At 45.5% G+C, this 23,093-nt stretch overlaps 1 protein-coding gene across 1 annotated transcript in view; it reads right to left on the bottom strand.

Annotated features, from left to right (window-relative positions):
- Window positions 1–17,158, bottom strand: part of St8sia6 (ST8 alpha-N-acetyl-neuraminide alpha-2,8-sialyltransferase 6) — a 138,689-nt gene extending 121,531 nt beyond the window's left edge. Inside the window, exons 1-2 of the mRNA XM_075970529.1 lie at window positions 16,939–17,158; window positions 16,344–16,442 (exon numbers count right to left, since the gene is read on the bottom strand). Coding sequence (XP_075826644.1) covers window positions 16,344–16,442; window positions 16,939–17,039 — 200 coding nt within the window. The 5' untranslated portion in view covers window positions 17,040–17,158. The remainder of the gene's footprint in view (window positions 1–16,343; window positions 16,443–16,938) is intronic.
- Between the last annotated feature and the right edge of the window lie 5,935 nt (window positions 17,159–23,093).

Below are 23,093 nucleotides of genomic sequence, written 5' to 3' on the forward strand. Positions count from 1 at the left end.
ATTCCACGAGTGTGTGTGTGTGTTTCCCCATAAGAAATTATTATAGAGATGAGGTGTTTTCATGAGTGTGTGGACGTGCGTGGATACAGGTGTGTGTGTATTTATACATGTGTGTGCATTGTGTAAAGGTTTAAAGTAGACCTTAGTACCTTTCTCCTTTCTTCTTCACTTTGTTTATAGAGGTGGGGTCTCCAGCTGACTTCAGGTTCTGACTAGTCTAGCTAGCCTGCTTGCCCCAAGGACCCTCTGTTTCTGCCCCCTGAATAATGGATTACAGGCAGCTGCCACCTTTGCCTGGAGTTTACATAGCTTCTGGGGCTCCCCAGTCCTTATGCTCGCATGCCAGTGATTTACCCAGAGGGCAATCTCCCCAGCCTCCTAGGTATGAGTCTGAACTTCCAGGGATTGATTCAGCCTCTCCAGCAACTATGAAGTTATTATACTCACATGCAAACTAGAAACCTGGTTTTCTTGGCAACCCTATTTTGCCATGTAACTCTCATCACGTCTCTGTCTTGTATCATTGAGTGATAAAGATTTAAGTCCATTATGAAGATGAAGCAACGGGACAAATTCCAGCATGCTGCTGTTGTAGATCAGAGAAGAGACACAGTGATGAGAGAGGTGAACTTGGTAAAGACTACACAGTATCACTGTCTGCCGCACGAAGAGCATTCCTCAAACATGAGCAGTACTTTGGCATCCCCCAAAGAATCATGAGTATTGAGTGAATTCTCAAGTCAAAAACACAAAAATACGTCCATAAGATTAATGTGCAAATAGTAAGACTATGTTTACAAATAGGAACATATTTCATTCTCTCAACATAAAAAAGCACAAAAGGCATTATCAGGGTGGCAGAGACTGCTTGGTCAGTAAAGCCCTTGTTGCACGGCTTGTGGATCTGAGTCTCTGGCAGCTATGCATAAAAGCCAGGCACAGCAGCTTATGTGTTTAATCACAGTGCTTAGTTGGAAATGGGAGGAGATCTCTGGCTTCTGGCCATTCAGACAAGTCAAATCAGTGAGCTCGAGGTTCAGCGAGACACCCTATCTCAAAAGCTAAGGTAGAAAGCAGTTGAGGAAGATGTCTGATGTTAATTTCTGGTCTTCATGTGCAGTTCATGCCTGTATGCCTTCACACATCTGTATGCACACACACATATAAATGTACATTAAAAAAGATACCATAACAGCAAGTTTGGTAATTATGTATTATATTCCAAAAATGTATAATCTCAATAGATAGATAGATTATATATACATATATATTTGATATATATATATGTATATATATATATATAATCTCAAAAAGGAATATACAAAATCCTACATCTTCCACAAGCTATCATGGGAAGGAGTCACCTGTGCCCCAACTAAGGGTCCAGAAACCAGTGAAAGACTTTAATCATTTGCAAAATTAATGATCTGACCTCAATTTCATGGAATTTTATAGCTTAAAAAATTATATGTTAAAAAATTATGGTGTACTTTACAATGACAACTAACTAGCAAGGTAAGATAACACAATTACCTTACAACCACTGCAGAGGAAGAGGTTGTGCCCTACAAAATTATCTTCAGAAATAATTATAGTCATGGATATGAATGTTCCCAAGAATTACTGACAGAGTATCTGGAGCCTGTATAAATCATTCACGGTGCTTGGTGAAAATCATTTTGTTTTTTTAAGAAATGTAAAAGTACAGCAAAGGCAGACTTAAGGGTCTTGGCAGGCCAACATCCTAAGAGTGTAACAATTAGCACACTTCAGAACAGCCATCTCAGTTGTTTGAATCAAAACTATTCCCAAAGGCTTCTATATTTAGGACCTGATTGTCAGCCCATGGACTTTTGAGACATGACTGGATCATGAGGGGATTAAGGCATCATAAAATGGACAGGTAGAAGGTGGACCCTGCTGGAGGAAGCAGATCACTAAGGGGCAAACCTTTGAAACATCCATATTTTCCCAAGATTTTCCTCTGTGACTCTGTTCTTTGTGGCTGCCATGAGCTGAACAGCTACACCTCACCAGATCTCCACCATGCTTCTATGTCAGGCCCAGAAGAGTAGAGCCAAGCTGACTGTGTACTGAACCCTCCGAATCGTGAGCTGAGAAGTCGTTCCTCTTTTATGTTGTTTTTCTCAGCTATTTTGCCAACAACAGAAGGCTAACTCACCATCATAAGGACAGATGAGACCATAAAACAAGACATCAAGAAGAAGAGTCCTTCTCTGCCCTTTATCCCGCAAACCTCAGGGACTCTGGCAGGGGGTTCTCTTTCTGCTTCAAATGAGGTACCTAAGTACCACAAATGAGGTACCCATGCCCATAGTACCTAAAAATCGACAAAACATAATCATTGCCCTAATACACATTTCTTTCCTTTCTTCTCTTCAAGTTCTTTGTCAGTGCCCAGGACTCTGTTCATTACCTCTGCTGTCAGCCAATAATCTTTCAACATGTCTGTACTTCCCTCAACCTCCTATCCATCCAAGAAAGCTCTTTCATGACTCACAGGTAACTAGGGATTTTAGTCTTTCAAACTCATCTCAATCCCTGTTAGTTCAAGGAAGTGACAGTTAATGGCCCAGTGAACTAAGGAACACAACCACAGAACACAGTCAGTTTAAATTAATAACAGGGACGTTTAATAGCCGCAGCTCTGCCACTCACGTGAACGGAACTGTCTGATGACAAACTGTTTTCAAGTCGTGGGAAAGCATCGCAGTGCCCGTGCTGAAAGCAGCACAGTCGGTCAGTGCAGTCGGCCCTGCCTATCTGTGGGTTCCTAGGAGCCCCACCAACCACAAAGAGAAACTATCTGTGGGAGAGCTGGGGATGGGGGCTCACTTGGGGATGAATAAAAACACTTGCTACATTGAGTAAGAACCTGAGTCTAAGTCTCTAGAGCTCCCACAAAATCCAGATACAGAGCATGTGCATCTGCAATCCCACACTCCTTTGGGGAGATGAAAGCTAGGGACAGAAGCCCCAGCAGCTAACAGGCCAGCCTCACATGTATAGTAGAAAAACAGCAAGAATGACACTTTCAAATAAAGGTGAAAAGTGGAGAGTTATACTCAAGGCTGTCTTCTTCCTTCCATGTGTACAATGCATCAAGTGTACTTACACACACACACACACACACACACACACACACACACACCATAAAGGGGTGAGGAGGGATGGGCCTATATTAAATGTCAGGGATTTTTCTTGTCAATATTCTCTAGGCAACTCAGTGTAACAACTGCACACGGCATCTGCACTGCATTGCACACTCTCGAGTCATGGTGGGGTGGTTTAGCTATGCAGAAGCTAGGCATACACTGTGCACAAACATTACACTTCTGTATAAGCAACTTGAGCATCTGGATGATGATATTCACTGGGTTTCTAGGAACACATTTCCCTTGGACACCAAGGGACAATTATAATGAAGTTTCCATAAAGTTCGTACTTTCGACTCCAACAGCCTCTATGGACAGATGGTCACAGAGATCCCATTTCTTCAGGAACTCTCTCTCTACATCCACCCACCTGACAAAGGAGAAAACAGCAGAACATGCCTCCCTAAAGCTCCTCTGGCACTCCTGCCATGGGTGAACAAACCCAGAGAGAAGCCAGGAAGGAGGGCAGCCCAAGCTCTAAAGCCTGTCTGGGCCAGCTTCCTGGGATACATGATCCGAAGCTTTTGCAAAACAGGACCGCATAATATAGAGACACAGAGGTCTAAGGACGGACATGAAAGAAGATGTCTGACTCGAGGGCACGGTGAAAGTCACATTCAAACTGGAATAAGCAAGAGATACTTATGGGAGGAAGGTAAAATTGAGAAGAGAACAAGAAGACAAGGAGGCAAAATGCAAGACCCCAAGCCTTCTTTTAAAAGATTTCAGAAGCCAGACACAAGGAAACTTTAAAACATGCTGAATTTTAAAAACTAGAGCACATTTGTATCTTTGCTTCTCATAGCAAAGAAGCAAAGACACAGAAGTGAAAAAGCTTTGCTGTTCTTGAAAGTGAAATTGAGCAGCCTTCATCTGTCTGTGAGGTAGGGCAGAGTGATGCTTAGTGGCAGGCTCCTGCCTCCGCCTTCTAGTTCATGCTTGTCTTGAGTGTTCTACAGCCTGCAGTTATGATGCCAGTTTGAAAATATACGATAAACTGTCAAAGCAAACAGTATTACAATTTTCAGGATACAACAATAGAGGGTAGACGGTTAGCGATTTTTTTCTCCTCTCCCAAACCGTTTCCATTCTCTAGAAGATGCACAAGTCTACCCAAAATGACAACCCCAATGATGGGTGGCAACTCTCAGCTGCTTTGGAGATGCATTTCCTTTGGGGAGAACACATGCTAGTCTGTTCATGAGCTGTGGGGATGAGGCACACGAGGGAAGTGCCAGCAGGAGGTGTAAATTTCACCTGTGAAACAGAGCGAGTCCAGAGAAAAATGCTAGAGAGGCTGAGATACATTTCCCACCCACTGTCGGCCTTGCTTTTCTGCCCAAACCAGAAAGTTGGGTCACTTCTCCCACGCAAGGAGGGATATGCTTCCTGCAGCAGGAAAAGGGCTGTTTGAGAACTAACCAGAGCAAACGGTCACTCCTTGCTCTCTTTCTATATCCCCTTGAGAGCATGCCACAATTATAACATATTATGTTATATATTAATTATATTAATGTTATAATGTTGTTATTATATATTACATTATTTATACAAAAATAAAGTCAGGGAAAGAATTAGATAGGAAAACCACCAGTTATTATACCTGGCATGTGAGGGTGCTGTCAGATACACACAGAACTGGATGAGTTGAGTCCAATCAGGATTTAAGTGATATTTATCGTGCATCATTCCTGGCAGCAGCAGGTATCTGGGATCATGCAGGAATACATGCATGTGACAGGCCTTAGAGCCAAAACATGACTATAAAATGCAGTGTTGGGCTCTAGAATTTACAAGCTCATAATTAGCAAATTATTTCGTTGTATTTTTCAAATTCACACTTTTAAAATTTAGAATTCTATTGGAAAGGTTTGTGGCTCTAACTTGCATTGGTATATGCAATAAGAAGAGGGCTCTTGATTAAGAGCAAGAGGCCCTAATCTCTCTGGCCTGGTGACAGAATGACAGGGAAAGGCTTCCTCCTTTGGGGACACATAAACTAAAAACAAACAATTAAAAGTTACTGCAAAATCCTAAAACTACATTGTAGGAACAGACCATTGCAACTACAAACAATATATTAAAAAATACCACAAAATCCTAAAACTACATTGTAGGGACAGGCAGATGATTTTAAACTGCTGGGAAAGTCAAACTTTTGAAAACTATTTCCTGTGAGAAACAGAAGGAACATTTAGAAAGCCGGTGTTTCACGTTCTCAATAAATCCAAGTACACACAAAAGTAAGGGCTATGCGGGGGAGCTCAGCCTATAAAGCATTGCAAGAGCCTGGTCTTCAGCACACCCTGGGCTGGGTAGGACAGTGTGTGCCTGAAATGACAGTGAGAAAGCAGAGGCGGGAAGACTCTCTCCGCTCACTGGGCAGCCAGCCTAACTGAATCAGTGAACTCCAGCTTCAGCTAGAGACCCTGCCTCAAAAACTCAGATGGGGAGTGACTGAGGGAGACACCACACACCAACCTCTGGATCCCACACACACTTGCACACACATATGCAAACACAAACACAAATGAACACACACACATAAATAATATTTTAAGAAAAAAGAAGAAGAAGACAAGCTTTCTGTGACAAAACTGGTGGTTATGATACAGCACAAAGGGAAAAGTAATAAAGAACAAAAATGTAATCCATTTACTAATTTAGATGGGAGAAAAATGAGAGTTGATGTTATGGATTAATAATTCAGTAGCACTGAGAACACGTAGGAGACCCATCCCTGGAGGCATGGCAAAGGGCAAAAAAAGCAGACATGGGAAGGAGATGTCAAGGGACCCTCACGGAGCAGAAACCAATGGCAGATAGAGGGGGCAGAAAATGATGAGCTGCACCACACTGCACCACACTGCACAGCACTGCATCACACCACACCACACTGCACCACACCGCACCACACTGCACCACACCACACTGCACCACACTGCACCACACCACACTGCACCACACCGCACCACACTGCACCACACCACACCGCACCACACCACACCACACTGCACCACACCACACTGCACCACACCACACTGCACCACACCACACCGCACCACACTGCACCACACCACACTGCACCACACCACACTGCACCGCACCACACTGCACCACACTGCACCACACTGCACCACACTGCACCACACTGCACCACACTGCACCACACTGCACCACACCACACCACACCACACTGCACCACACCACACTGCACCGCACCACACTGCACCACACTGCACCACACTGCACCACACCACACCACACCACACTGCACCACACTGCACCGCACCACACCGCACCACACTGCACCACACCACACTGCACCACACCGCACCACACTGCACCACACCACACTGCACCACACCACACCACACTGCACCGCACCACACTGCACCACACCACACCGCACCACACCGCACCACACTGCACCACACCACACTGCACCACACCACACTGCACCACACCACACCACACTGCACCACACTGCACCACACTGCACCACACTGCACCACACTGCACCACACCACACTGCACCACACCACACTGCACCACATCGCACCACACCACACTGCACCACACCACACTGCACCACACCACACCGCACCACACTGCACCACACCACACTGCACCACACTGCACCACACTGCACCACACCACACTGCACCACACTGCACCACACTGCACCACACCGCACCACACTGCACCACACCACACTGCACCACACCACACCACACCGCACCACACCACACTGCACCACACCACACTGCACCGCACCACACTGCACCACACCACACTGCACCACACTGCACCACACCACACTGCACCACACCACACCACACCGCACCACACCACACTGCACCACACCACACTGCACCACACCACACTGCACCACACCACACTGCACCGCACCACACTGCACCACACCACACCACACTGCACCACACTGCACCACACTGCACCACACTGCACCACACTGCACCACACCACACTGCACCACACCACACTGCACCACACCACACCACACCGCACCACACCACACTGCACCACACTGCACCACACTGCACCACACTGCACCACACCACACTGCACCACACTGCACCACACCACACCGCACCACACTGCACCACACCACACTGCACCACACTGCACCACACTGCACCACACCACACCGCACCACACTGCACCACACCACACTGCACCACACTGCACCACACTGCACCACACCACACTGCACCACACTGCACCACACTGCACCACACTGCACCACACTGCACCACACCACACCACACCACACTGCACCACACCACACTGCACCGCACCACACTGCACCACACCACACCGCACCACACTGCACCACACTGCACCACACTGCACCACACCACACTGCACCACACCACACTGCACCACACCACACTGCACCACACTGCACCACACCACACTGCACCACACCACACCGCACCACACTGCACCACACCACACTGCACCACACCACACCGCACCACACTGCACCACACTGCACCACACTGCACCACACCACACCGCACCACACTGCACCACACTGCACCACACTGCACCACACTGCACCACACTGCACCACACCACACCACACCACACTGCACCGCACCACACTGCACCACACCACACTGCACCACACTGCACCACACTGCACCACACTGCACCACACTGCACCACACCACACCACACCACACTGCACCACACTGCACCACACCACACTGCACCACACTGCACCACACCACACTGCACCACACTGCACCGCACCACACCACACCACACTGCACCACACCACACCGCACCACACCACACCACACCACACTGCACCACACCACACCGCACCACACCACTGCACCACACTGCACCACACTGCACCACACCACACTGCACCACACCACACCACACTGCACCACACTGCACCACACTGCACAGCACTGCATCACACCACACCACACCGCACCACACTGCACCACACTGCACCACACTGCACCACACCACACTGCACCACACCACACCACACCGCACCACACCACACTGCACCACACTGCACCACACCACACTGCACCACACTGCACCACACTGCACCACACTGCACCACACTGCACCACACCACACTGCACCGCACCCACACTGCACCACACCACACCGCACCACACCACACCACACCGCACCACACTGCACCACACTGCACCACACTGCACCACACCACACTGCACCACACTGCACCACACTGCACTGCACCACACTGCACCACACTGCACCACACTGCACTGCACCACACTGCACCACACCACTGCACCACACCACACCGCACCACACTGCACCACACTGCACCACACCACACCACACCACACTGCACCACACCACACTGCACCACACCACACCACACCACACCACACCACACTGCACCACACCACACCGCACCCACACTGCACCACACCACACTGCACCACACCACACTGCACCACACCACACCGCACCCACACTGCACCACACCACACTGCACCACACCACACCACACCGCACCACACCACACTGCACCACACTGCACCACACTGCACCACACTGCACCACACCGCACCACACCACACTGCACCACACCGCACCGCACTGCACCGCACTGCACCACACCGCACCACACTGCACCACACCGCACCGCACTGCACCACACTGCACCGCACTGCACCACACTGCACCACACCACACTGCACCACACCGCACCGCACTGCACCGCACTGCACCACACCACACTGCACCGCACTGCACCACACTGCACCACACCGCACCGCACTGCACCACACTGCACCGCACTGCACCACACTGCACCACACCACACCGCACCACACTGCACCGCACTGCACCACACCGCACCGCACTGCACCACACTGCACCACACTGCACCACACCACTGCACCACACTGCACCACACTGCACCACACTGCACCACACCACACTGCACCACACCACACTGCACCACACTGCACCACACCACACTGCACCACACCACACTGCACCACACTGCACCACACCACACTGCACCACACCACACTGCACCACACCACACTGCACCACACCACACTGCACCACACTGCACCGCACCACACTGCACCGCACTGCACCACACTGCACCACACAGCTCAAGCACACAGGGGAATGCCTGAAACAATCACACACGGAATTGCAAGGGTTTTTCCCCCCTAATTTTAAATTAGTTAACCGGATGCCTAAGGAGACAGACAACATTAATCTAAAGAAAAAACTACAGTGTAAACATATCACTGTGAAAGATCTGGGGTTTTGGTTTTTTGTTTGTTTGTTTGCTTGCTTTGTTTTGTTGTGCCTTTGGTGTTTGAACCAGTCTCTTGTAGCCCAGGCTGGACTTTAACAGGATCCTCCTGTCTCCCTTCCCAAGTGCTGGATTACAGGTGTGATACCACATCTGGCTTGTGAGTTTGGGCTTTGTTTGTTTGCTCATGTGTCTGCATGGTGGGTGTGTTTCTGTGTGAGTAGGGGACCGGAGTGTGTGTACATGCAAGCGAAGGCCTGAAGTTGAAATCCAGAACCTTCCTCAAGAACTCTACTCCTCATTCATTAAAGAAGGACTTCTCAATTGAGACCAAAGCTCACCAATTCAGCTAGACTGTCCACTCAGCTTGACCTGGGAATTCCCTGGCTCTTCCTTCTGAAAACTGCAGTCGAGGCAGACAGCCACATGCCCATCTGGCCTGTGAGGTCTGGAGACCCGGACTCTGATCCCCGTGCTTGCACAACAGGCAGCCTGTAGGGTTTCTTGTCAGGATCGCCCAGCTCTCTCAGAGCTATAAAAGTCAGAAAATATTAAACAATGTCTACAAACCTTTAGAAAAGGTTCTTTTTTTGGTTTTAAAAGAAAAAGTGGCAAGAGAGCTTGCCGAGCATTCACACAGCCTTAAATTCCAAAACAATAACCAACTATAAGGGGGGAGAAAGAAATGAAGTGAAATTGCTATCCAGGAACTGAGTACTGGGTTTCGGGGAGATTGACGGGTACACCCCGTGACTAAAGGTGTTGGAAGGCTTGACCAGCTGACCAAGAAAGAAATAAAAACAAAGAAGAAAAAGGGAAAGCATTATTTAAGATGACATAATTCAGGCATTCATTAACTGGATTTAAATTAGAAAATAATTTTCAAAGAAGAAAGCATTTATGTAAATAACAGCAACACTAAAAATCCCATGTCTTATGTTGATTCTAAAACTAGCTCTCATAGATCAGTTTAAGTATGCTCAAATGAAGCCACTTAAAACTAGAGCTACAGAGTTTAGTGTCGAAGAGAAGGTAAAGATGAGGGACACGGCAACAGGAAGAATGAAAACATCTACAGGATGAAGTAACAGCGATAACAATTACATGTTAATAAAAGCTAGGAGTCACATTATTTATAGAGCATAAATCTTATCTCGCGATATACATCAACTTCTCACAAATAAGAAAGAAAAACAGAACAACAATGGAAATATAGTTGGTGTTAAATTGTCAATTTAAAAAAGAAAATACATAAATGTCCGAAATCCAGCACAATGAGTAAACAGATACAGATTAAAGCATCAATTTTGCTTCTTAAGGATGAAATTTTAAAAATGGAAGAAAGGTCCAAACTACTTCAAAGTTAGGGTCAGCTGTCCCTCTTGCACACTGCTAAAATTAGGAGTGCCATTACGAAAGATTGGCGGGTAAATCACAGCAGCGTTTCAGATGCTCTGCAATGAGGCACCTCTGCTTCTAGGATGTTAGCCAAATAATCAGAGGCCTAAACACACTCAAGGTACATGCCAAAATCAAAGATGATAAATAACCCACATGGCAAAAGGACAAAACAAGCACATTAATGAAACATCTCTACATTTACTACTGGGCCTCAAAAAGTAGGAAAAAAGTAATTATATCCTCAATATGCTATATCTGCATAATATATATGTTGTGGAAGAAAAATAATTATATCATGATAGTTCCAATGTGTTTAATGTCACACTATACCAAACACACACACTCACGCACACACACATACAGCAAAATTGCTAGACATATTCATGTAAACACATTGGGAAGGAAACAAAATATGTAGTAGCTATCTTTTGGGTGTTGAAATGACTGGGAATTTTTCTTTTCTGTGTATTCATTTAAAACATGTAATAAGAGTTCTCAGAAATACCCCTGAGGGTCATGTGACAGAAAAAAAGAAATGAAATTTATGCCCTGGCAATGCATGCATGGGCAGCCCGTTTATGGCGGTTCTGCTGAACTTGCCTATATTGGGTTTTATAGTCTAAGTTGATGAGGACGACTGACCAAGTCTCGTCCTCCATGTGACTAGGGTAATAACATAACTATGTCTTATGAACTCTGCCTCCTTCTGGTTCTCAAACTGGCACAAGCCAAGCATAAGACAAGGTCACAATAACCAAAAGAGAAAGGTCACTAGAGTGAGCAGCAGGGTAGAGGCGAAGTCCCAACACTCTGGAAAATCCCTTACCCAGATACTTCGGGTGGACCAAGACAGACACCAATAAACCAGAAAGCTCAAGGAAGTCATAGGACCCCAGTTGATCGCCACTGATGTTGAAGCCCCAGTGAAGGCTGCTGCAAATGGGTACCAAACCACACTGAGCATATGATAGTTCCCGTGAAGGACTCTGGGAACTCCAGTTCAGCTGTCACAGAGGTTTGAGTTCACCATTCACTTTCTCATTTCTAATAATTGACTATTTAGGAAATCACTTATTGATACTGCAGCAGAAGTTTACTAGATTTCTCTTATAAAGATGAAAGTAATATGATTTAAAAAAACATTAATTTTTAAGAAAAACTCATCTTAAAAATTTTAAATTAATACTACAAAGAACTAGGAGATAACAGAAGTGTTTTAAATGTTATTGCAAACGAATGCTCTTATCCTCAACTGAGAATCTATTTAAGATTTGCTTGACTAGTTTTAATTATGTGGTGTGGGGCGCAGGGATCTGTACATGGGTCTGTGCTTGCGAGTGCTGGAGCTTACAGAAGCACCAGATCTCCCAGAAGCTGAAGTTAAAGGTGGCTGTGGAACACCTAAAATGGGTGCTGAGAACCCAACCGGGTCCTCTGCAAAAGCAGTACATGCTCTTAACCACTGAGCAATCCTTCAAGTCCCTAGAACATATGCATTTGTAATATGCACAATATATAATAAATATAATTATTATATATTTAAAGTCTGAATAATATGAATTAAAACTCAATAAATGAGTCTTTGGCTAGAATATAGCTCAGTGGTTCAACCTAACATGCATGAAGCTATGAAATTAATTGATAATATTATAAGTAAAAATATTTTTTGAAGTAAGCCTAAAGCTGCATTCAAAGGAAAATTCATAGTATTAAATATTTCGTTTGTAAGGGGAAAGGGAAAAGCACATAACAACTCAAACCTGTACTTCAAGAAACTAGAAAAGAGGGATAACAATTTTAAACATAAAGAAAATAGAGCACAAAGATGTTCAAGTAGAAACAAGTCTAGAAGCTCGTTGTATGACCCCAAAAGCCAAGGACAGACCTTCACAAAGTTTACGTGAGAAAGAAAGAATTCATTGTTATATTTTGAAATTTTTTATTATATTTTCTCTTCTGTCTTTAATGCCTAGCCTTCTCCTCATCAATTGGAAATATCTTGTGGGGACATGAAGAACCTGAGGAGTTTTTACTGAAGGGAGCCAGACAACAGATCTTGCCGCAGTTTCCAGAGAATTGTCCAGGTGGCGCTCATTCACCTCTTTCGATACAAAGACCTCATGGAAAGACATTTCCCAGCCCCTCCCTTTTCTTCCCATAACTTACCATTAAAGCTTTTGCTTTATCAAGGCTGAATTTGCATTGGGGCAAAAAGGGCAGGCATGGGTTCTGGACTAATGAGAGAAAGGTTGGACTACGGTTACGACAATACCTGGGTAAGTTCAAGGTAACAATGACAGAAGAGGGTTGCCACCTCCCCCGGTTTTGGCTATGGTGCTAGCTCGCTGGAACTGAGTGACAGAAGCCAAGGTTCCAATGACAGACTAAAATACAGCTGAAAGAAAATCTTCAACAAATGCTGGAGAGACCGCATCAGGAGGCTCTCCGGCTGCTGAGCCTCCAGCAAGGGGAATGTCAAAAAAGAAAGAAGGGGCCACAAGCTGGTATTATATAACTGTCACTGACAGCAAGAAGGACACCAAGTAGTAGAAAAGGGACTGGGTGATTGATCATCAAACAGAAAAAGGGCATTACTTTGGATGTAGAGGAGTTAAGGCATATCATATTCCTGAACTCCAGCCTCTATTGCCCCTGCCCTGTCTCTAGATATCATCTTATAGTGACCAGCAATGATAAAAATCACTGCGACAGGGTCTAGCAAGCCCGAGCATGGCAAACACAGCTCTGCAAGGCCTTGCCCTTCCCCTCTTTCCTCTTGTTCAAAACCATTAGGTTACATTTTTAAAGCTAGTCACAAAGGTTGACTCCCTTATGTGGCTACTTACTTCTCCTGAGGCTGACTACCAAGGTCCAGTTATCAAAATACTGAAGTCCAGCAATCAAAAGCCCCCATTTTGATGCCCTAATTAACCTATCCCATCCAAATTAAATACCTCATCCTAGCACGGGGTTTTCGTTTTAAACTTTATAAACCACCATTTTCCTAAGGGCCATAACTGTCTCCTCTCTATTCAGCCAGAGGCAGCGTTTTGTACCAGAGGGACAAATAGTCCTCCCCTTCTTCTCCCTCTTCCTGTATCTCCCGTCTTTGACTCTTGTTCCCTGCCCTTTGTCTCTGTAGGGTAAATAAATCTCCTTTGTGTTAAGAACATAGTCTTGGGGTGCCTTGTGTCGATATTGGTCCTTTCATGCTGAGGATGTATTTCAAGAGAGAACAGACGCCATCACAATGAGATACTTAAATTGTCATAAGCACGCATGTGCGTGCACACACACACACACACACACACACACACACACACACACACACCACTTTGCCCAGCCTAGCACCTCTAGAAAACACACACAGGAGTGAGTTTGAGGATGGGCTTTTTTTCTCCATGTGGCCTGGGTTTGAGTGCACAACTCTATGACATCAGGAAATTAATTTGTATGTTTCAATTTCTCAATCTTTTTAAAATGAGGATCACCATTTCTTTTAGCATTTTGAAGGCATAGATGAGTTAATGAATATAAAATGCTTAGGTCAGTGTCTGCTGCACAAGAAGCATTCATGGCATATTGGCTAGTCTTATTATTGCTAACATCAGTAATAAGGAAGAACCGACCAGCCACCGAGAAATGAAGAAATAGCAATTTCTCTATATAGCCAAGCAGTAGTGAATTGAAAGTTGCTTCCCCGCTCCATGAATAATAAAAATCATGAATGAGAAAGATATAAAATAGATCAAAGGACAAAGAGGCATTTTACAAACACAGCAGTCTGGCTTAAATGAAAGAATCTTAATAAAATGGACCACATTCAATAAAAATATGAATTACCTATATTAGTTCAAGAAGTATGCCAAATAGAAGAGAAGGATGCCAAAGAAATAAAAATCCATCCGTGGCCTCAGGAAAAACCAGGGCCCGGACAACTGCAGGAGCACATACATGCTTTTGAACTTTTCAGAGGGAAGACCCAGGACAAGCAGTAGCTGAATGACTTGCAGACTGAAGGCCTGCCCCACCTCAGTTCATAGGGAAAGTTTCACCTTCTATGTGAATAAAGTTGACCAAAATCGAGCTCCATAGCAGTGTTTTTCTCAAGTTTCCTTACTCCAGGATTTCCTATGCCCCTAACAGACTATGGATTCAAGTCACGTGTCTACGGCAGACTGTAATAGTTCCTCCCCACCAGAGAGTTTCTTTTAGGTACTTCCAGATCTTTCTGAGGATCAGGCCCAGAGCCTTGAGGGAAGGCATGCCCACTCATGCAATCAGAAGATTAAGGTGGACCCAAGAGCCAAGAATACACAAGAGGATGAAGAGGAAAAGAGACGGAAAGAAAAAGGGGGACAATATACACAATCGCCACCGTAATAGCAAAGCAGAGTGGGGCACAGCGCGTTCGGCTCGTGGACGCAGAAACTGATGCAGACTTTCCAGGAAGCAACTGGAAAGAAACGTGATATGGACCGACAAATGCACGTTCACTTTGCCCCGGTGATCTACCTTTCTGTCTGTCCTCAAACGACTCTGAAATGAAGATGAAGATTTACATACAAGGATGGATTGAATAGACTGTCTCCTAGCCAACAAAACAACGTGAAACTAGGGAAGCCTTTAAGTGAGTAAAGACGAAAGTTTTTAAGTCGACTACAGAATATTAATCCGGTGAATAGTAACAAACAGCGTTGGGTGGGGGGCAGGGGCAGCAAAATCGTGTCTGGGTCTATGATCCTTTAAGGCAAAGGACGAGGCACAAATTGCAAAGCACAATCTCACACGTACTTTTTATATGTAGGAAGTAGACACCATAGGAGCAAAGAATAAACCACTTCCAACCTGAAAATATCTGAAATATTCATTTCTTTTATATATTTCCTTTATGCCTTTATGCATGAAGTTGTACTGTTTCTATAACCATAAAAATTAAAGATCCAATAATTACTGTACATAAAATATATTTATACAATAAGGAGAAAAATTAAGTCCTCATTTGCCCTGGACAAACACATTCACAACACACAGGAAAACTGCATTTCTCCAAGCCTGAACCTGAACACAGATGCATTTTAAAGCACAGAAAACAGCACACCAACCAAACCCCTCAGTGAAGACAGGCAAGTGATTTCTCTGGGGTTTTCCACACACCATTATCTAACGGAATTCAGCACCTAGCTTTCAAAGTATGACTGTTTTTTAGTGTCTTGGTTGAAAGAATCCTGACACGGAGGGATGGGTTTTCAAAGATTGACGTGCATGGATTCTCTCTCTCTCTCTCTCTCTCTCTCTCTCTCTCTCTCTCTCTCTCACACACACACACACACACACACACACACACACACACACACACACACACACACCCCTCAGTAGTGTGGTCCCAGGCAGACCACTCAAGCGAATCCCACTGGTGTAGCCTTGCCCAGTCCTTGCTCACCCGCCCCTAAGAGCCCTGATACCTGTTCCTGGTGTGAGGTACTGAGGTGACCGGGCTCCTGAGCGTCCTCAGCGTTACCGAGGTGCCGGGGGTGATCTCTCTGCTTTTCTCCACCAACAGCCTGCACAGCCAGTGAGAAAACTAAGTTATTATACCGCCTTGGGAGCCACTGACTGGCAGGTTCGACATTCCAAACAACCATGGCATCTTTGAGCACCCCGACTCCTGGGATGGATCCCCAATCTTGGAGTTAGGAAGGAAAAAAAAAACCCTTAAGACAAGAAAACAGGGATCAGAATGGGGGAGTCCTAGAGCCTGGCGGGAAACCTCGACGGCAGGTTCCGCTCCACAGCTCCCTCGCCCACAGAGACGCTGTCTGAAGCCCTCCCAACCCGGATGGGTCCCTTTCCACTTCACATCATGACATCCAGCTAACTGTCTTTTTTCAGGCCCCCTAGCCCTACCCCACCCTCAAGGAGCCTTTTGGCCAAAAGTCTGCGAGCGAGCAGCCAGTCACACAAATCTGAGCCGGGGCTCCCCGGGAAGCAGAGCCCAGCGCGGCGAAGCGTGGGTGCGAGGGACCTTGCAGGTGGGGAGAGCTGATGCCGGGGAATTACCTGGAGCGGGCGGGCGTGTCCGGAGGGCGCCAGAGCGGACGCAGCAGGAGCAACAGCATCAGGCTGGCTACCAAGGCGAGCAGCGTGCAGCCTGGTCTCATCTTGAGCCACTGGCGCCCTCGCAGCCAAAGCTGCTTGGGCGAAGCGCAGCGCGGGCGGCATCGACTCGCCGCTCCGGCCGCTGCGGCCGCCGCCGCCGCCACCGCGGCCGCTGCCACGCACACCCCCAGCGTTCAAAGGCGGTGGCGCGGGCCCGTACTCTCGGGGACTGCCCCGAGCCCAGCCTGCAACAGGGTTGCCGAGCACTGAGCCGAGGAAGCAGCGCCCCGGCTCGTTCACTTCTTCCAAGCCAGCCACTGGCCGCCAAAGCTCGCGATCGGCTAAGCCGATGACGATCCTCCGAGCTCGCCGCCTGTCCTCCCGGAGGCGCTCCCAGGCGCTGCGGGCTCTGGTCGCTGCAGCCGCTGCCGCTTCTGCCTCCTGCCGCCGCCGCCGCCACCACCGCCACGCGGGGTCACCTGAAGGTTGGGGCACGAGCTCTCAACTCTGCGCTGATTGGGCTCCAACTTTTCGGCGCTCTCACCTTCGCCTGAGTGCGCCCGTAGCTCTTCGGAAGCCCAATGCGACCTGCCCAATTACACTGAGACTCTGCTGCGTTGCTGGGGTCCCCCAGCTAGGACCTAGAGAGCTGAAGAGGAGAGGAGAAAGGACCTGCTTCAAAAAGTTTGCAAACGGAGCAGCTAGGATGGATCCTCCCACGTGCCTGGAAGCTACCAGGGATGTGGTGGTGTTTGAATAGACCTTGGCATAGCATGAGGGAAATCACCTTCTGTCGATGAAATGCAGATTCAGGGTGACAGCTGACACCAGTTACCAGGAAATCCGCCTACCTTTGCCCAGATCCACACCTGCCTGCTTTCTAAAAGCTGTTTTATTGGACATCTTCGGGTTCAGTACTTTGTATTATCGATGACCATGAGATTGTGTAGCACTATAAAGGCAGAATTGAATAGTGATGACAGAGAACCTATAGCTCTCAATATCTGAAATATTTACCACCCTATGAATTTCCAGAAAAACGGATTTGCCTACCGCCAATGTGGACAGTCTCTGCATTTTGAATTCTTGCCTAACCCAGAACCCAGATTGAAAATATAATTAATATTAGCTTTTCAAGCCAAATACGGGGAAATACATCAACCAATCAGGCAGCCAACCCATCACACCATGAAAATAAGTCAACTATAGATGTAACCAATCAGATGTTCCTGCTCTACTAAGATCCTTTGTGCTTGCCTCCCAAAAGCTTGCTGCCCGTGCTGGGCAAGTGGTCCACGGCCTGTTCTGTTTCAGAATGCTGCCATTTCATGAATCCTTCTTATTTCAAGTAAATTGCTGAAATTAATTTGCATAAAATATTTCTTTTCTTATTGTTCTAGGTTGATAGGCAGTTTGTGTGTTGACACCCTAGTCTCCAGTGTGGGTGGATCCAAAGGGTGCTTCTCTCGAGATGGGAGTAGTAGGAGAACTTTCTCAGAAGAAACGTGAGGCTGGAGAGATGGCTCACTGAGCACCTGAGTTGGATGGCCAAATCCTTACAAAAGTAGGGGTACATCTGCAACCCTAATGCAGAAAGACAAGCCCTAGACTTCACTGACCAGTGTCTAGCTGAACTGGCTAGCTCAGGGCCTGGGGGAAGCCCCTTGTCAAATAATAAGGTAGAGGGTGATAGAGGAAGACATTCAACACCAAACTCTGGCTTCTGTACCTGAAAACACACACACACACACACACACACACACACACACACACACAGAGAGAGAGAGAGAGAGAGAGAGAGAGAGAGAGAGAGAGAGAGAGAGAGAGATTTCCTAGTTCCCTTGTGCTAATATCTTTTCTTTTTCGCAGATCATTGTTAGTGTGACTAGTATGCACAGAAATACAGTTCAGGATATCTTCCAAAGCCAGGCAGCCCCTCCACTGTCAAGAATAATTGTGTATCTACTGTAAAATACTATGTTAAAATCTAATCAGAGGTATGTACAGAGTAGCTTGTCAGTAAATGGCAGTAAATGGCTGATAAATAAAACCACTGTGCAACTAATGTTGCTCCTTTTTTGTTTTGTGATTTTGTTGTTATTGTTGTTTGGTTTTGTTTTTTGAGACAGGGCTTCTCAGTGTAAAAAGCTTCATAAAGTTGGAAAAAACGTGACTAACGATGCGATTTCCTTCCACAGCTCACCACTATCATTAAAATACATATGATTTCCTTCTACAGCTCTACGCTGCCATTAAAAGAAAGACTTATTAATCAAGGAAGAAAAAGCTAGGGCTTTTACACAACACTGACATTTTTAGGGATTCAGTTGCTTACCCTGCATATGATGCTCCATTCTGACAATGCTAAAATGATGGGGTGGGGCTGGCGAGATGGCTCCATGGATAAAGGCACTCGCTGTGCAAATCTAACAACCTGGGTTTGATCCCTGAACCCCTTAGTGGAAGGAGACAACCATCTCCTAAGGATGTCCCCTGACCTTCATACATGCGTGTGGCTCACGTGTCTACATTCAAGCAAACCACATCCTGTGTATATGCATACACACATTATAACAGTAAAATACAAATTTTGAAGAATAAAGTTCAAGCAGTGTAAAATGAAATGGTGATACAGTTCTACAGAGTTAAAAGTTTATTCCGTCTTGTAAGCACACCGGGGCGGCATAATTATTCTTGACAGTGGAGGGGCTGCCTGGCTTTGGAAGATACCCTGAACTGTATTTCTGTGCAGACTAGCCACACTAACAATGATCTGCAGAAAAAGAAAAGTGTGTTAGGATATCAGCCAGGAAGCTGCAATTCCACCTGATTTACTAAAGCTGAATATTTCAGCACAGCTGGGCTCAAGGCAACAGCAAGAATCATCCTTGTACTGGGTTCCCCCAACACCCTTGCTGCAAACTCGTGTCATGCCAATGGCTACAGTCAGGGGACGACAAAAGCCCATTTTAATTGGGAAACCCAGTGTGAATTTGCAGTGGGAATTCAGAGTTGAGCCTTAAAACTTGACAGTGGAGAACTTTACCATAGGGTTTGTCATTTAAGCCTTGGCTGGGAAGATGTGAATTATCTTGCTCATCCTCGAGAGACAAGAAAGTGGTGAAAACAGAAAGTTTTAAATATTATGTGTTAGTTGAAAACTGACACCAAAAAAAGCTATGAACTTTCTGCTTATAGGTCTGACCAGAGATCTCTGCCAGGTAAGCTTCGGGATGTGCTAAGACCATATCCAGCCGAACTAGTGTGAGAGCAGAGAGAACTCAGCCAATCTGCCTCTTGTGGGTGGACAGTGGAGTTCAGGTAGCACCTTCTGAAGTTTCCCTGTTCATTCCAAGTGGACCAGGGACATGTAGAAAGTGGAAGAAGCAAAGACAGTTCATTAAGAAAGAGATTATTTTGAGGACCAGAGAACAGGAAAGACTGGAAGTTCTGGGTGACAGAGTTGTGCTCTTTTATGGGTCATTTGCACAGTACCTGCTTTCTCCTGCATTTGGATACCTACTGTACTAATCAGGGTTCTCTAGAGTAACAGAACTTATAGAAGAATCTCTCTCTCTTTTCTCCATATGTGTGTGTATATATACATACATAATACAGTAATGGGTTTCAGTCTTTTCTTATAAATATAGATACAGGTATAGATAGAAATAGATATAGATAGATATAGATATAGCAGTGGTCTAGCTAATTGAACAATGGCCAGCTATAAATGGAAAATCCAATAATCCAAAAATCAGTCTACAAGACTGATATCTCACCTGGTCGTCAGTCTATGCTAGACTCCCAAAGAAGTAGGCTGTACTGCCAGTGAAGGAATGAGCATGCCAGCAAGGCAAGAGCAATCAGGAAAACAGCAAAAGCTTCCTTCTTCCATGTCCTTATATAGGCTAATAGAAGGTGTGGCTTACACTAGAGGTGGGTTTTCCCAGTACAAATGATCTGAATTAAAGGTGCGTCTTCCCAAATCGAGGTCTGAATTAAAGATACATCTTCCTACCTCAAAGATCTAAATTAGGAGTGGATTTTCCTACTTCAAATTAAGCAAGAGAACCCTCACAGTTATGCCTTCCATTTGGGGTTTTAGTTAATTCCAGATGTGGTCAAGTTGACTGCTAAGAACAGCTGTCACTCCCAACATGCATGCTGTGTCCCCTGGCCTTGGTAGCAGGAGTGGGTTTCCAGTCTTTTCTTTTGTTTGCTGATTTTTCATATGCTAATTGTGTGTGTGTGTGTGTGTGTACATGTGTGTGGGGTAGGTGGGCAGGTAGGTATTTATTTACACATGTGCATGTGGGTGGAGGCGGTGCTCTATGACTTTCTGCTGTATTTCTTTGAGGCAGAGTATCTCACTGTACTTTGAGCTACTCTGTTGGCCCACAGGCAAACCCCAGTGATCCTCCTGTTTTGGTTCCCCACAGTGCTGGGGTTGCAGGTGCAGGCGTGGCCACACCCTGGTGTTCATATGAGTGCTAGGAATCTGAAGTCAGGTCCTTGGGCTCTCACAGCAATCAGTGCTACCCACTGAGGTATCTCCCCATCTCCAGGCTGTTAATTCTGAATCCCCTTCTCTGTCTCAATACTCTGCCACATGGCCAGCATTTCCTTCTTACATAGTCTTTACTGTTCTTTGTTCATTTTTCCCCTGAATGCTCTCACTTCTAGATGACTTTCTGAAGAAATATTGGGGCATTTTTATATATTAAAAATTGTCTGAGTAATTTTAAATCTTCCAGAAACTTAAAGGTGTTATTATTTGGGGCATACGGTTTTATATAATAGTAAAAAATGGCATTGAGCAACAAAAAGACAGCTCAAGGGGAACTAGAGATGCGTGCAAGTTCCTTAAGTACAGATTTCGGGATTCGTGAAGATGGATGCCCAGTACTGAGTCTAAACTCTGTGTGTGCATGTGTGTGTGTGTGTGTGTGTGTGTGTGTGTGTGTGTGTGTATTCAGTAGCAGATAGACATACATACAGACAGACAGATAGATGATAGATACAAAAACACATCCTTCTACATCTAGACAACAAACAGATGCAGAGATCTCCACGGAACCACGAATAGGAGGCATCAGTACAAGGAAAGGAACGAATATTGTAAGACATAAAGAACAGATGCACCAGGGAATCTGTTCCCTCATTTGGGCGACATTTTTACCTTTCTGTCAAGAAAGGAAAGTTTCTGATGTCTCCAGACTGCTTGATCGGTTTTTGCAATATAGAAGATTTGTGAGAACTGCAGGACAATACCACATTCATAACATTAAAATGACTCCTTAGAGATGAAATTCATAAGAATAGTATAACCAAGGCTGCATATTTTCAGTAAATCATATGATTATAAATAAAAGCAGAAATAATTTCAGGAAATCAATGACCTTATATAAGCGATATCTCTTCAAATATGTCTTATTGCAGGTTTTTGTCCACTGCTAACTGAATATAAAATATAGGAGAAATTCAATAAAACAGCTGCTTTAACTTTAAAAATAACTAAAATTACACAAGAAAATAAGGATTATTATTATTTACTTTATAAATTTTATTTTTAATATAAAATATTAAAAATTAAAAAAACCCATTGCTCTCTGAAATTCGCTGCAGAGATGATAAAAGACCCAAGAGAAATGAAAGCCAGTGACTGAAAACCATAAGACTGACGCTCGGCTCTCAGGTTTGTGACCCCACTGCCCAGTATCCCTGTGTTTCATAAGAAATCAGTAAAGTAAAACAGATTCATTACAGTTTGACTTAAAGGAAAAAGCATTTAATCCCTCCCACTGTGAGCCTCTGGCCAGTGTGCAATTTGTAGAAAGCCTGGAGACTACGAATATATGTAAATTTGGCTCGGAGGTTAATCAGTCCTTTCCTGGGAAGAAGGAACCTGTACCTTGTGTTGCCTCCTTTCTTGGTTATAGAAGCAGTTTGGGGGTCTAAAGGTTCTCCATTTTTAATAAAGGAAAAATAAAATTCTCCCCTATAATCCTGGTAGAGGTCTTTGCTTCTAAGTTCATTCCTTTGATAAATGGTGTATAAAACCATTTTCTCTATTTTGAGGGTCAACTTCCAGATACAGACTCCTGCATTCCTGTGAA

This window comes from Microtus pennsylvanicus, chromosome 4, assembly GCF_037038515.1.
Source record: "Microtus pennsylvanicus isolate mMicPen1 chromosome 4, mMicPen1.hap1, whole genome shotgun sequence".
Lineage (NCBI taxonomy): Eukaryota > Metazoa > Chordata > Mammalia > Rodentia > Cricetidae > Microtus > Microtus pennsylvanicus.